This window comes from Phocoena sinus, chromosome 15 (genome assembly GCF_008692025.1).
Source record: "Phocoena sinus isolate mPhoSin1 chromosome 15, mPhoSin1.pri, whole genome shotgun sequence".
Lineage (NCBI taxonomy): Eukaryota > Metazoa > Chordata > Mammalia > Artiodactyla > Phocoenidae > Phocoena > Phocoena sinus.
Genome location: NC_045777.1, coordinates 3,405,817 through 3,422,092, shown reverse-complemented (window position 1 = coordinate 3,422,092; position 16,276 = coordinate 3,405,817). Strand labels below are relative to the sequence as shown.

The 16,276-nt window shown below is 34.9% G+C and overlaps 1 protein-coding gene across 1 annotated transcript in view; it reads right to left on the bottom strand.

The window, feature by feature from the left end:
* SYCP2 (synaptonemal complex protein 2) overlaps positions 1-16,276 on the bottom strand; it is a 74,858-nt gene that overhangs the window by 21,133 nt on the left and 37,449 nt on the right. The window contains exons 15-23 of the mRNA XM_032605381.1: positions 13,954-14,102; positions 12,699-12,773; positions 12,113-12,259; positions 9,185-9,284; positions 8,172-8,329; positions 6,318-6,381; positions 5,921-5,978; positions 5,277-5,410; positions 4,691-5,127 (exon numbers count right to left, since the gene is read on the bottom strand). Of these exons, the coding sequence (XP_032461272.1) occupies positions 4,691-5,127; positions 5,277-5,410; positions 5,921-5,978; positions 6,318-6,381; positions 8,172-8,329; positions 9,185-9,284; positions 12,113-12,259; positions 12,699-12,773; positions 13,954-14,102 (1,322 nt within the window). The remainder of the gene's footprint in view (positions 1-4,690; positions 5,128-5,276; positions 5,411-5,920; positions 5,979-6,317; positions 6,382-8,171; positions 8,330-9,184; positions 9,285-12,112; positions 12,260-12,698; positions 12,774-13,953; positions 14,103-16,276) is intronic.

Sequence of the window (16,276 nt, the reverse complement as noted above, 5' to 3'; positions counted from 1 at the left end):
ACAGCCAAAAATAAAATAAATAAATAAATAAAATCCAGGCTAAGGAAGAAAAATCATATGATCATATCAGTAGATGCACAAGAGCATTTGATGAAATCCAATACCCATTCACAATAACAATTCTCAGAAAACTAGGAATGGAGAAGAATATCCTCACCTCGATAAAGAACATCTAAAAAAAAACTACGGCTAACATTATAAATTAATGGAGAGAAACTAGATACTCCCACTAATATCAGAAACGAGGAAAGGATGTCTGCTCTCACCACTCCTATTCAACATCATTCTAGAAGTCTTACTAATGCCGTAAGACAAGAAAAGGAAATACACTACATACATATTGGGAAGGAAGAAATAAAACTGTCTTTGTTTACAGATGACATCACCGTCTATGTAGAAAACCTCAAAAAAATCAACAAAAATATCCTTGGAGCTAAAGAACAATTATAGCACAATTGAAGGATACAAGGTTTATATACAAAAGTCAGTCACTTTCTTATAAACCAGTAATGAACAACTGGAATGTGCAATTACATTCCACTTATATTAGCACCCCCCAAAATGAGATATTTAGGTATAAATCTAACAAAACATGTACAAGATCTATATGAGGAAACATGACTGATGAAAAATCAAAGACTATCAAAAAAAATGGAGAACAGATATATGTATATGTAAAACTGAATCACTTTTCTATACACCTGAAACTAACACACTGTTAATCAACTATACTCCAATATAAAATAAAAATTTTTTAAATAAATAAATGAAGATATTCCATGTTTGTGTATTTTAAGAAGCTCAATATTGTCAAGATGTCAGTTCTTTCCAACTTGATCTATAAATTCAATGTAATCTCAATCAAAGTCCCAGCAAGATATTTTGTGGTTATCGACAAAATGATTCTAAAATTTACAAGGAGAAGCAAAAGACCCTGAGTAGCCAACACAGTATCAGCAGAGAAGAACAAAGTCTGAGGACTGACCCTACTTTAAGACTTACTAAAAAGACATTGAATACAATATAGTGTGGTATTGGTGAAGAGAGCCCAGAAAGAGGCCCACATAAATACAATTAGCTGATCTTTGACAAAGGAACAAAAGGCAGTACAGTGGAGGAAAGTTAGTCTTTTCAACAAATGGTGCTGGAACATCACCATGCCAAAAAAAAGGATCTAGACACAGACTTTATACCCTTCATGAAAATTAACTCAAAATGGATAATAGACCTGAATGTAAAGTGCAAGCTATAAAACTCCTAGAAGACAACATAGGAGAAATAGGAGAAAATCTAGGTGACCTTGGGTTTGGAATACCTTTTTAGGTACTACACCAAAAGCACAATCCATGAGAGAAAAAACTGATAAGTAGGACTTCATTAAAATTAAATATGTCTGCTCTGCAAAAAGCACTGTTTAGAGAATGAAAAGACAGACCACAGATTGGGAGAAAATATTTGTAAAATACATACCTAATAAAGAACTTGTATCTAAAGTACACAAAGAACTGTTAAAACTCACCAATTAGGAAGCAACCCAATTAAAATTGGGCAAAAGATCTGAAGAGACAACTCACCAAAGAAGATATACAGATGGTAAATAAAAATATGAAAAGATGCTCAACATCATGTCATTAGGGAACTGCAAATTAAAACAACGAGATACCACCAAGCACCTGTAAGAATGGCTAAAATCCAAAACATTGACAATATCGAATACTGGCAAGGATGTAGATCAACAGGAACTCTCTTACTCATTGCTGATGAAATGCAAAAATGGTACAGCCATTTTTTCCACTTTTGGAAGACAGGCAGTTTCTTACAAAGCTAAACATACTCTTACCATATGACCCAGCAATCATGCTCCTCGGTATTTTCCCAACTGAGTTGAAAGTTTATGTCCACACAAAACCTGCACACGAATGTTTATAGAAGCATTATTTGTAATTGTCAAAACACGGAAGCAACCAAGATGTCCTTCAACAGGTAAATGGATAAACAAATCTTGGTATGTCCATACAATGGATTCAGCATTAAAAAAAAAAAGCTATCAAACCATAAAAACACACGGAGGAACATTCAATGAATATTGCTAAGTGAAAGAAACTAATCTGAAAAGATGACATACTATATGATTCCAACTCTGTGGCATTCTGGAAAAGGCAAAATTATGGAGACAGTAAAAAGATCAGTGATTGCCTGGAGTTTGGCAGGGGAGGGAGGAAACAAGGGAGGGGTGGAGCCCAGGGGAATTTTGGGGCAGTGAAACTATTATGCATGATACTCTAAGGGTCAATATCTGTTGTTATACATCTGTCAAAAAAACATGGAATACACAACACAAAGAGTGAACTATAATGTAAACTATGGACTTGAGTTAATAATGTTTCAGTACTGGCTCATCATTTGTAACAAATCTACTGGCGTAAGATGTTAATGATAGGGGAAACTGGGGTGGAGTGAAGGGGTATATGGGAACTCTTTGTATAGCTGTATACCTGAAACTGCTCTAAAAAATTCTATTAATTTTTTAATGGAAAGACTACAAAGTAGGGATATTATCTGCATAATTTTAGATTATCTGGTTAAAAGAAAACTTGAACAACACTCTTATTAAAGATATGAGTTCTCTTGCTTTTAGTTTTATTTTTTTTCTGAGCATCATGCATATGGGTTTTTTAAATTATGGTAAAATATAAACACAACATGAGGTAAAATTTATTATTTTACCCATTTTTAAGTTCATATGTTTTTATATATAATAGATAATAAGTTATTACTTACTATCCCTTCTTGAGATTACCAGAAGACAGGGTATACCTGCCTTGATAAAAATGTAGCAAAAACAAACCTCCCCTAAAACAGTGTATAATAATATAATATTATTAAGAACTCTGACATAATTAGAGCCAATGTGGGAAATCTGTACCACTGAACTACAGAGGTTCTATTTCTCTGGGTTTATCCAGTGAATAGAAAGACATGATCAGACAGATGACTACCTTAGAGGAGAGTCACCCATGAATGAGAGTGGCAGGAAATGCTGCACAGTAATAAAGAGAGTGACGCTATGAAAGAGCAAAGAGAACTTCTGAAAACGGGAAGTTGATTTAAAAAAAAAAAAAGCACAGCTTAGAAAAGATCAAGTTTCTGTGCTCCTAGGAAAAAAATGACTAGATCAGAAAAATTCTGTGGAATGATTCTAAATTCCAAAGAAAACAGTTTAAAATTAAAATTGAAGGACAGATCAGCATTCAGACAAAAAGAAACTCACTTCCACTGGGTCTGAAGGAACTAAATAGCAGCTAAGACTAGAAAGAAGAGAGAATAGCGTACTGAGAATCAAGAAGAAAGTGACCCAAAAGGATCTGGTTAAAAAGGAAAGTAGCCAAATGAGGCAGAAGAAGGGAATTGCAGGTTAAAAACAAAATAAAGAGTAGCCTGGTCAAGACAAATGAAATAATATCTAATTATACACAACAACTGCAAAATTGGCTATTAAATATTTCACTTGCACACTAAGATGCTCCAATATATGAACATTTTACACTGACTCTAGAAATTTGGCCACCCAGATATTAGTAACACTCTGGAAGATAAATGAAGGCCTGTACAACCTGGATCTTTTAAGGCATAGTGCAAAAGCGATTGCATTACTGGCAGTGGAAATGTATTCTGATTAGAAAATTTTCTTAATCTGAATCTTGGTAGCAATGACCAAAGAAGAGGTTTATAACTTTAACTGCTACAAAAAGTAAACTTTCAGTCTCAAAGTATGGTGCAAACTAGCTAAAACTCTCCTGGAGATGTTCTACAGATGATTAATTTGAAGAAGTGGAGTCTGCAATGAGGACAAGCAACATTTACAATAGAAGATAAGTCTCCTCCACCCCACTTACATACTTTCTTGAAAAACCTCGTCAAACTTTAAGGCAATAATCCAAGAAATGTTTCAGATGCTACTACGTGCAAAGCTGTGCTAGGCCATGCAGGAAAACAAACGTTGAATAAAACATAGTCTTTACACTCTAATAGGTTAAAACGGGGGGAAAGACCACACAAAATAACCATTTATTAAAGAAGAAAGGTAAGCACCATAAGAGAGGCACAGGCAGTTCTATATGCACGTTCAGAAGAATCTGAGGGACAGAGTGGGAGAGACCCAATAAGAGGAGACAAGGAACTGCAGGGTTCATTCATGCTATACCTATTTACATGCCAGCTATGTGCCAGCAGGCACATGGGTTCTATCAGGGCTGGGACTAGGGAGAGGTCAGAAAGGGGTTCAGGAGGCATGCACTCTCAGAGTCTAAGCCTGAATTAAAGAACATGGTATTACTAGTGGTTACCAGTGGGGAGAGGGAAGAGGAAAGGGGCAAGATAGGGGTATGGGATTAAGAGATGCAAACTACTAAATATAAAATAGATAAGCAACAATGGTAAATCGCACAGCATAGAGAAATACAGCCATTATTTTGTAATAACTTTAAATGGAGTATAATCTATAAAAATATTGAATCACTGTTATATACCTGAAACTAATGTAATATTGTAAATCAACGATACTTCAATTAAAAAAAGGACAGGGTATTACAAACACTAAATTTGTAGCAATTAATCAAGCTTCTTTCACTTTATGTTATTAAGTAGGCATATTATGGGTGTGCAGAAATAAAAGATATTGAAAGCTCACCATTTTTTTTTGTTTCAAATCCCAGGAATTAAATTCAGATGTCAATCTTTCCCCTGATTTTCTATGACTTTCTGCATTTTTTCTAGGAGAAGGGCTTTTATCACAGATAGCAGTATTCACATCTTTTGACAGTACGTATTTCTTCCTACAGATCACAGATTCTTCAACTTTCTTATTTAGGAGAACTGATTTTAAAGTAGTTTCAGATTCAATATGCCAATCACTCTGCTTTGTGTTTTCAGTATTTTTCTCCTCCAAATGTTTAGAATGATTTAGTTGTTGTTTGTTTCTTTTGCAAACTTCTACTTCTGCTTTATGTATTTTGTTATGCTGCATTATTTCTTTCCCATACTGCACCTTTCCCATTTCCTGAGAATTATCATCTGATATTGAAGAGGATGATTTTTGTTTAGTAAGTTTTTTGTTGGTAACAATATCTAATGGGAAAAGGAGAAATTAATCCTTATTAAATTTATAAACTGATCATATACAAAATTTGTTAAAACCAAAATATTTGTTAAGACATTTCAAGAAATGAGTATTTCCTTGAACAACTATTTTATATACAGAGAAAACTGTGTTTCACCTTGAGTAAATGTGTCTCCTGATGAAGTACTTGCTCTTTTGTTATTACACAGATTAATATTTGTTACAGGTGGCCAACATGCCCATTTGGAGTGCATTTTATTTCCACAGATGTTGTCTAAAACACCAGGTAACCTGCAAAATAAATTCATTTGCTTATCACAAAACATTAGCCTATGATTGATATAAGGCCTTGATTCTTTTTATTTAGTCAATGTTTATTGACAGAAATTTAACAGTCAAATATGAAAAGTCCTGATGAAAGTTAAAATTTACTATATAATTGATCAAGATTAAAGAATATTATTTTAAAAGTTCCATTATTGCTACTATTTTGATATCTACCTAAATAAATATCTTACACGTCTTCATGTGTATCTAAACTTGGTTAATTTTCTTCACATTCATACTTTATTGTTTTAAAATCTCATTCATTTTAAGTCAATTTGAAAAGAGTTATGTTGGTTGAAGAAACATATAGGCTATTCCCCATTGTGCGATCATAATAATACTTGAAAGATGATAAATTCTATAACCAATACTACACTCTAAGAATATAAAGACCTTGTCCTTTAAATTTGTTACACTCATCTAAAAGTAACATTATTATAGGCTAAATGATTTGATGGGTTTTCTCATACTTACACAGGTTTATCTATTTTTCCCACTGCCTGTGAATCAGGAACAATTTCCTGCAGTTCATCTAAATAAAACAAAAATTATGGTATTTTCATTTTTTCGTGCAGTTGGCAGGGTAAAATGAAAGCTAGAATTTGATCAAAGTTCACATATTGGGATGGAAAGATTGATTGATCTCATCTTCCCCCTCCCAGAACCAAACTTCTTGGGAACCAAGGCTGTATTCTATTTTCTTGTAACCTCTAAGTTCTTTGCATAAAGCTGAATGTACTCATTATAAATCTTTTTTTCAAATAAATGAAAGGGAAGTATAGAGAGGAGTGTGTGTGTGTGTGTGTGTGTGTGTGTGTGTGTGTGTGTGTGTGTATAAAGGATGACTAAAATTAAACCAAAGATTACTTACTAAAATTTTGGTTTGGGAATTCAATGTCCTTATTTTCTGTCTTTTCTCTATCAGTTTCGATATGCTATAAACGGGAGAAATTTTAATACAAATTTGAATTAAGGCATTATATGAAAACAACTTTTAAAAGTCAGAGTATTAAAGTTTAAAACTTTTTTGCCTTACTATTAAAAGTTGGATAGTATTCCTATTTATTTCATACGATTATGCCCATTCTAGAATATTGCCTATCCTAAAACACAAGAAAGTAACTTTCATTGCAGATAAGGAGGCAGAAGATCCTACAAATTTTCTGATCTCAGCCACAGCTAGAAAAATAATTCAATTTTCCTCTCTGAGAATTTCTAGCACCTCCATGGCGTATCTTCTCTTGCTCTTGATCTCATAGCCTGCATCTATTCTGTCTTTTCACTAACATACATATGAACCGGAAATTATGAAGTATTAACTTATTTTATAAAGTTTTGGCCACTGCACAAGTAACTTCTTGACTGTAGCAAGCTTCCCTCTTTCCACAGCCACAGATACATATCTTCCTGGACCAAATAAAAATTTGCCATCACTATCAGAAAAATATACCCTCTAACTAAGATATTTTGCCTCATCCTGGCTGTCTTCCCTACTGGAAGAGGAGCAGTATGAAAATGTACAGGTGTGTTTTTTGTTGTCACAATGACAGAAGGGCTCTCCTGACAATAAGTAAGCACAGGCCTAGGACACTTCTCATTCTACAACATTCAGAACCACACGGCACAGCTGAACAATACTGCCCCTATTAAGAAACACTTAGCTAGACAATTTGAACCATTACTTTGACTATTTTTTCCTAATATCTTCAACTCTTGCACCCTTTATCTTTCAGCCTCATAACCAGTAAAAATTTTTTTTACATCCACCATCTTTCTTATTTTTACTGTAACACCAAAGCTGCTAAGCTTTATTTGAGGAAATTATACTTACTTCTAAACTAATGCCATGATAAGCTTCATAGTCTTAAATTTGAACTGGGCCCTCAACACTGCCTAACACTTGTACTTATTCTTCCCCCTCTCCATTCTCTCTCAGTAGTTATTCCAAACCTCTGTGTGTCTCTGAGCCCTCTACTTCAAGGCTCTGTCCCCAAGAGAAGCTCACCACGCTCACACTTCAGAGAAAACAAAAGCTTTCAGGTGTTCCTCCTCATCTACAAACTTATCTGTATCTCTGATTACCTATTTCTCCAAGACACAACTTTCTCTCATCCATTCCCTGCTCTGTCCCCCCTTCAACTTCCTGGAAAGAATGCCCTCCTCGATGTCCATGTGACTAATAACCTTTATTGACCCTTCAAAAATCAACTCTTCTCCATCTCCTAAAAGAGCATCTCCTGATCTTCAGCTTCCCCTCCAGCTCTGGGATTAGGCACCTGCCCCTCTACTAGGTTTCTACTGCATCCTGTATGTACATCTGAGAACACATACAATATTATAATCATCTTATTAGTTTGTCTAATTCCCATGCTAGACTTTGAGATACTAAAAGATTCCACTTGTGTCTTATATTTCTAAACCAGAACCTTCCCCATAGCAGACCTAATCTGTATAATAAGCTAAAGAATGATGGCAAGTCCATTTCTCCTAGTGAAGGCATAAATCAGTTACACTGAATGAATATTTCTAAATTCTACTGTTAGCACAGTAAATGATTGATAAGAACTTACTTTCAAGGACAATAAATGATATCTAAAAAATTTAAAAAGCAATACTGTAGGAAAAGTGACACACTCACTGCTTGCAAAAGTAATTAGCTCAATTATGTATTTCTACAATAACTTGATAAAAATTTATTTTAAAATGCTTTCAAAAGTAAAGTTACTTTGTCTGTATTATCTCCTCTATTTCTTTCTTCAGATGGTCTAGATTTAAGTGATACAGCATTATCCACTTCATTTTCCAATGTTTTAGAAGCACCAGGTTTTTCTGTAGAACTCGTCATTTGCAGTGGTGGTTTAATTCTTCTTCTTCGTAGTATTGCTAAAAAGGAGGACAAAGCACTGCTATATTTGTAGGATTTTCTATGTTGTTCTCACTGAGACACTTTTTGCTGAGGAAGGTTAAAAAAGGGGATTCTAAGATGGGTCCCAGGTTTCTGATTTAGATGAGTAACTGGATATGGATGCCATAGTCCAAGGTAAGAAATGGAGAAAAACTGGCAGGGAGGGTGGAAAGATGAATTTATTTTGGACCTGTTAAGTTTGAGAAGTTTGTCAAATATTAGATAATTTCCCAGTAGGCAATCAGATTTTGGGAACAGAAGGTCACTATTAAATTGTCATAAAGATTAAATAATACTGTGTTTATAGCAACTAGTACACAGTATCAGATTATTTTAAAATTTTTATTTAGCTCTTAGTATGTACCAGGCACTGTCTAAATGTTTCACAACATTTCTTGTTTAATGAATAATTTTTATTTAATCCTTTAAACAGTTCAATTTGATGAGGTTAGACACTTTAGTCCCATTTCATAGAAAGGAAACTGGTTCTAAACTTAGCTACAAAGTACATACCCAGGAGTGGGGAAACAAGCCCAAGCAGGCTGATTAATTGAATGTTTTATCTACTATGTTATGCTGGCTCCCACTTAAAATTACAACAAATTATTAATGCTGGATATTAATATTCTGAATAATGTTTATATGGATACCCATTAAACTTCTCAGACATTTGTAATTTTTTGACAGAAGACATTTGTGGTTCATATTTTATTAATTTTTATGTCCCCAAATTATCCTCTAGATAAATTAGGTCCAGAATACTCCTGAATTTAAAAAATGCCAGCTTAAAACAATAATACTTGTTAGGAATCTTCAAAGGCAATAAAACTTACATGTATTGAATAAAAATATTGGACTTCTCACAGTGTATCTATCTGAGCCAGGAACAATCATTGATGCTTCAGACATTTTTCTTTTGCTAGGAGTAATTATCTTAAACCATGAGAAAAAAAAACCCACAGTAAATATACATTCTCTTTTGAAATTAAATATCCTGTAATTTTATTCACAACATTTTACCTTGACTACACACAAAAGACATATGGTATTTTATAAACAATATGATATCCAGAAATATCTGTAGTTTAGCCTGACTTGAAGGATTTTATCCTAATGTTTGGTATTGAATAGATAGCCAAACCAAGTAAAGGATGTTGTTTTAAAGAATATTTAAAGAATATCCAGACTTAGAATTATCGTACCTTTATATATTAGCTGAAAATATTGTATTGACACTCAGTTTATCTAGTTAACCATTGGCTCACAATTTCCTATTGTATTTCATATGGATAATGTTTGGAACACGTATTTATATAAACTTGTTTGTGAAAGTTTTCATAACATTAAGCCTTGTTCAAAACTTTCACACATTTAAAAAATTGTATTACTATTCTGTGAAGACTAAACTGCCTTTGGAGTAAAACGCAGCTATAGGAGTTCAGAGACTCAGTGGCACACAAGCTAGTCTTCCAAAAAAGATGTGCATTTTCTAACTTTAGCCTAGAATGACTGATAAGAGCAGAGGAGGGACTACAGGGGACAGGAGTTCCAGAGGATGCCGTACAAAGGAGTACACGATGACAAACCATAAAGAGGGAGAAGACAGCTGTTCTGAAAAAGGCACCTGCCCCTAAGACAGAGAAAAAAATATTGATGGAGTTTTGAGTAGGTATGTATATAGGGCAATGGAGGAAAGGTGGGGAAGGACAGGAGAAAAGTGAATTCTAAGATTAACCAGAAAATAAGCTACTGAATCAGCAGATTCTTCTTAAAGAAATTACAATTCTAGTGGTTTATAATGAATGAGATCCAAAAGGTTACTTATTCATATAAATGCTTCAAACAGTCCTTATTGAAAACACAGTGGGTATTTAACAACAGTGCAATGTTTTTCAAACTTTAGTGTGGTTAAGATCTTTTCCAGAGTTTGTGTTATGATTCAATAGGTTTAAGGTGGGGGGGGAGCTCTAAGAATCTGCATTTTTAGTAAGTACTCAAGTTATGATTCTGATATAAAGACAAAAAAAGGCTTTTATAATCTAATCATCTGAGGGAACCACAGTTGACAAAAATGATACTTTTAATTTAATGAAGGACACAGACTACAGGGGAAAATAGTAACACAATGTATGGAAGAGCCTGTGAGAGTTATAGTTGCCTAAAGGTGAGAGATTAGTAAAAACAAATAATCGGGAAAAGCTCCATTAAGAAAGTAAAAATGAACAAAGATTTACAAATATAAGTACACTTTAGATAAGTAGAGGTAAAAGCAGCATGAATGAAAGTACAGAGGCAAGAATGAGCATGCCATAAAAAAAGAGACAGTAAAGCAACTGACCATACTAAAGTGGAGGGTGTTTTGATAGAGTAGTATTAAATTACAGAGTGTCTTCAAACTAAGTCAAAACTTAGATTTAATGGGATAAACACAGAGATGACAAGGCTTTCTGAGCAGAAGAATGCTATGAGGATACTGGTATTAAGAAAAATCAGTGGTGTACGACACAGGGTAGCTCACAAAATGGAGCAATAGTGTCAAAGACACTATTAGAAGGTTACTGTATAACCTACGTATGCTAAAATGCGTAACGGTAAAGGGAATTAATAAGGAGGAAACGATGTGAGAGATACTATGAAAGAACAATCACTAGCACCTTGGTTCTAGGGATGGGGGGAGAAAAGTTTGGAATCAAGGATATCATCAGAAAAATGAATGGTAACATTACTGAAGTATGGAGGCAGATGCAAACTTGAGGCAAAAGATAAAGAGTTTGAGGTAGACTTTAGGAAAGGGCTTGAAGAGACACAACCAAGGGAAATATTAAAAGAGTAACTGGAGGGCTTCCCTGGTGGCGCAGTGGTTGAGAGTCCGCCTGCCGATGCATGGGACACGGGTTCGTGCCCCAGTCCAGGAAGATCCCACATGCTGCGGAGCGGCTGGGCCCGTGAGCCATGGCCGCTGAGCCTGCGCGTCCAGAGCCTGTGCTCCTCAACGGGAGAGGCCAAAACAGTGAGAGGCCCGTGTACCACAAAAAAAAAGAAAAGTAACGTAGCTATAGAACTTTGAACAGAGAAGCCTGGTACATTTTAAGAGCTTAAATTATGCACAGGAAGGAAGCTCTCTAAGGGAGAAGGTATAGACATGTTCAGAAAGCTGGGTATCAAGCTTTTAGAGCAAATCTACATTTAGGAGACAGTGAGAGAAAGTATCTCTGATGTAGTAACAGAAGTAAAAAGAGAATTAAAATGCTAACATAGAAGACAAAGGAGAGGACATTAAGAAAGAGAGGGCTGTTAGCAGTGTCAAGTGTCACAGCAAGATGTGGAGAGGCGGCTGAGAAATGGTTCTATCACATGCAGCCTAGAGGAGATCCTCAATGGAGCAGGAGGAGGAGGAGAAAGAACCTAGTATTTTGCTTTCTTTCCTCATGCCAGTAAACAGAACATTACATTATAAATTCGTATTGGCCAGTGCAGAGACAGAACAGAAAGGATAAATGCAAAAAGTGGTAGTTACTTTCCTATATATCTCTAATTTGAAACTTACAAGTGTGTAGTATACCTTGTCCTAAATCCCTAAACCTTACATATAAACAGTCTGCTGAAACACTAACTCTTGTTTGCATTTGTAAAATGCAGGGGAAATACTCTGAAATATTACTGATGAACATATGAATTCTAGATGCTTTTTCCTATTATTATATATAGCAATGATTTGACCTATGCTATTTTATAAATGACTATTTTGATGCCATATATACCTTAGGCTGACTATTTTTTATGTCTCCTTGATTACTGTTTTTGATATATTTTGGAGGTTTAGCAAATTCCTCTTGGGGGTTAGCTTTTTCTTTCAAACTAACAAGTTCTTCTTCGACTGGTGAGATTTGACTTTCTGGGACTAGAATCTGTTGGAGAATAAGGAAAAAGTGTTTAAAACTGCAAACCATAGGAAGTTCTCAATCACTGGATGACTTCGTAAAGCGCTCATTCATCTCACACTCATAAAGGTCAATTCTTTTTGTCTTATATCTATGTACTGTTATAATTTTTAGTCCTTTTTCAAATGTTAATAGACATAATACAGGCTTTGGCATTAGTGGAAGAACATGTACTTCTGATTTTTATTTAAAGTTACCAAAACTGGTATTAATAACAATCTACCTTCTGTACTGAAATAAATGATTATTAATGTGTTTAAAAAGTATATACATCTTATTGGGGCATTATGTTGAGACAATTTATATTTTAGATATTCATCCTCCAAGATGAACTTTATTACTGTGCTCTCATTATTTAGGGTTAAACTTAGCCCAGTGGTAAAAATCAAGTAAGTCAGACACATACCTGTGATCCACTTGCATCAAAAAGAATATGCACAGATGTTTTGGCAACGGAAATGCCTTGTTTTCTGGTAAATTCCTAAAGTAAAATTAATTCAAAGGGATGTCATTTTCTCCCAGTTCTTTCCATTTTAATACAATTATTTCCTATACCTGTTTCCTTCCAAAATTGCCAAATTATCTTAAATCATTATTATTTATACATATAAATACTCTTTTCAGAATAATTCAATGAGTCCCCACTAACCATGGTCTTAGCCTGTTTTGGTAAGGGTTCCTCACAAGCATATTATCTGCTATTCTTCACCATAAATCTTTTGCACGCTATAGACTGAATGTTTCCCCCACAATTCATATGTTGAAACGTAGTCCCCAAGGATGGTATTAGGAGTGGAGGCCTTTGGGAGTTGCTACGGTCATGAGGGCAGAGTCCTTATGAATGGAATTAGTGCTCTTATAAAACAGACCCCAGAGAAATCCCTCACCCCTTCCACCATGTAAGGACACCGTGAAAAGATGGCCATCGATGAACCAGGAAACAGGCCCTCACCAGACACTGAGTCTGCTGGCGCCCTGATCTGACTCACAGCCTCCAGAACTATGAGAAAAAAATGTTTGTTGTTTAGGCCACCCAGTCTACGGTATTTTTGTTACAGTAGCCTGAACAAACTAAGACGTGGACCATCCAAGCTTGTCAACTGAACATCTCCCTAAACATAACATGAATTGCCACCTTGATTCCCAGTTAAACAATATCCGACTCATATCGTCTTCCACAGTGCTGGAAAGCATCTTATCTAAATTTCATTCATTAACTTCTAAGGCCATTTCAAGGCCCACCTCCATAGCCTTTCCTTCAAATCTGACTCTTAATGGGCATTCTTTCTTCAACATCTATACTTCATTTTCTATATGCCACTTACTTCTTCTGAGGTACATTCTATAATTCTCACAATGTTTAATATCTTGAAAACAAGTCTTTGTCTCATTTCACTTTTTAAACACCTCGCAGAAATTCATTAAATGTTTTGAGCAGGTGCTGCTAATTCTGTCATCTGAGATTCTTTCTAATCGGTATCTGAAAGGGTATGGCTAACAATCTGATGGCCATTCCACAATACAAACTTAAAGGACTAAAAATCTACATGTTATTTTATAAAGAATTGTAGGAAAAAAAAAATCAAAGAAACTTAGTCCCAAGTAACTGAAAGTTTCCAGAATTATGAAAATAAATGTTTATTAAAAAGAGTTTAACTTACCCTATACTTATCTGCACCAAAAACTTTTTGTGTCACATTAGCGATTTCTAACGATGCATCAAAATACAAAAGCAATTCTTTCCCTTCTCTTTTACTAATTTTTACTTTATTTTTCAGAATTATAGTCAGTAGCTTCTTCGATTCTCTCACTGTACACAAATGAATCACACTGATTAGTTTACATTAATTCCTATGATACCACTCTATAAGTATACTATAAATAAGAAAAGCATGCAGCATACCAATTAAAATGAACTGAAATAAAATTAACTTTTAGGATTTAAAAGTATTTAAATTAATCAATTCTGGTACTAACTACTTACGTAAAGAAATCAACAATTCAGTCTATTTTTCAAAGTCTCAGTTTCCTGATCTATAAATTACAAGGTAATACAATAATTAATGAACTAAAGCCCTGAGTACATCCTGGACACCAACAGGTTCTTAATAAATATTCTTTGAACACATCTGAGAAAACTATTTTCTTAATTTAAAACAGGCAAAAAAGAAAATAACTTTAATTCCATAACTAACTATTCCTAGGCATAAGCATCTATTCAGACATTTCTATGAAATCCACAGTTACAAACGTGTTGACAATGAACGTCTGATAAAAACTTGAGTACCAGGATATCGTGAAGGAAGAAGGATACGGTGCTAATCCTCAATGAATTCACCAATCCAGTGAAAAGAAAATACTGTTAAGCGCCAGTTTATATGAAGTATTTACCTCCCTTCCTCCGAAAAGTTACAGAAAATTACCTGGCACCCAATTAATGTGCCTGTATTATGGACCGAAGGCCACTATGGTCCTGTCCCACCTCTGGTGCTGCTCCTGCCGCTGACTGAGAAGTCTCCACACCTGCCCCCAGTGTTTGCCTTTGGGCAAGAGGAAAACATCCTGAGGGAGAAGGACCACACCAAGGATAAAACTTTGTGTCTGCCTCAGGAAAAGCTCCGCTGGCCACGCCATGCTCTACCCTAAAGGACAAATATCCCTGTCGGCTATAAAACTCTCTGATCCTTATGAGGCTGGCCCAAGCAGAAAATGTCTTATTTGCTTTTGCAGCTATATGGTCATGACACTTCCTCTGTGATGTCCTTTGATGGTACTAAGAAGTATTAGTTGCCTGAAGATAGTGGTAACGCAGTTTCTAATCCAAAATGCTGGCAGTTTTTTTTTTTTTTGAAAGAAAAAAAAGTCACAAGTCTCAACAGTAAAAGTTTTCAGGCTTTAGAGATGAAAGATCAGGTGTCGTTGAAAATGATAATGTTTCAGATTTTGATGATGAAGATTAGAACACTTATAATCTTTATGAATATTTTTGTTTATTGTTATATCCCTCTGATACGCATGTGAATTTTTTTCTGCAGCTTGCTGTGAACTTAGAGTAAATGCAGTATTTGCTTCACTGCTTGCATGAACATGGTATTAGAATTACTTCCAATTTATTATTTTGCTGAATGCTTTGTACCTTTTTCTACAAAGCATTCTCCACATATGTCATGACTATCTACATAAGAATTTGTTGATATTTGTTATATTTTATTGCTGGCTTTGTTGAAATTTCTGATATTTGCTTTGACTGCCTAGACTATATCGTGGCTTGCTTTCTAGTTAGCAATATTACTGAAATACCAGAAGACTTCCTATTTTGTTGCTTCCTATAAAATCCAAGTATTTATAGATATCAACGTATTTGGATCTTATAATGTTATCTAGATATTTCTGTAGGATTCCAGTATACCATTCTTAAATGAATAATATGTTTTCTCCTGCAAAGCCATTCAAGAAAACACTTAATTGTCCATGGAGCCTTTATTTTACATAATCCTATAAACTGAACATAAAAGGGTTTAACCTCACCCTATTGTGCTGCTGCTGCCCCATTCCTTCAGTCTGCAACTGTAGATGCTCTTTTTCGCTAGAACTATTGCTTGATCTCCAGAGTCCACACTTTTTTTTAACTTCCATGAGTGCCAGTCATGTAAAAAATTCAGATCTTGCCTGCTCCACATAGGTAGACCACATCACCACTTTATTACAAAGGATATTAAAAGATACAATCGAACAGCCAGATGAAGAGAGATAGTGCGAGGTCTGGAAAAGTCCTGAGCACAGAAGACACTATCCCTGTGGAGTCTGGGGTGTGCCACCAAGCGTCAGTATAAGGACTGAAGTGTGCATACTGATATTGATAATGAAAGTTAATTATTATCTTTACATCTGAAATTTCAGTGGAAATTTTGGTGGAGTGGGATGTAAAACAGAAAGTAGACGAGAACAGAAATGAAGAGCAAGAAAGGGAAAGATTTAGCAAAA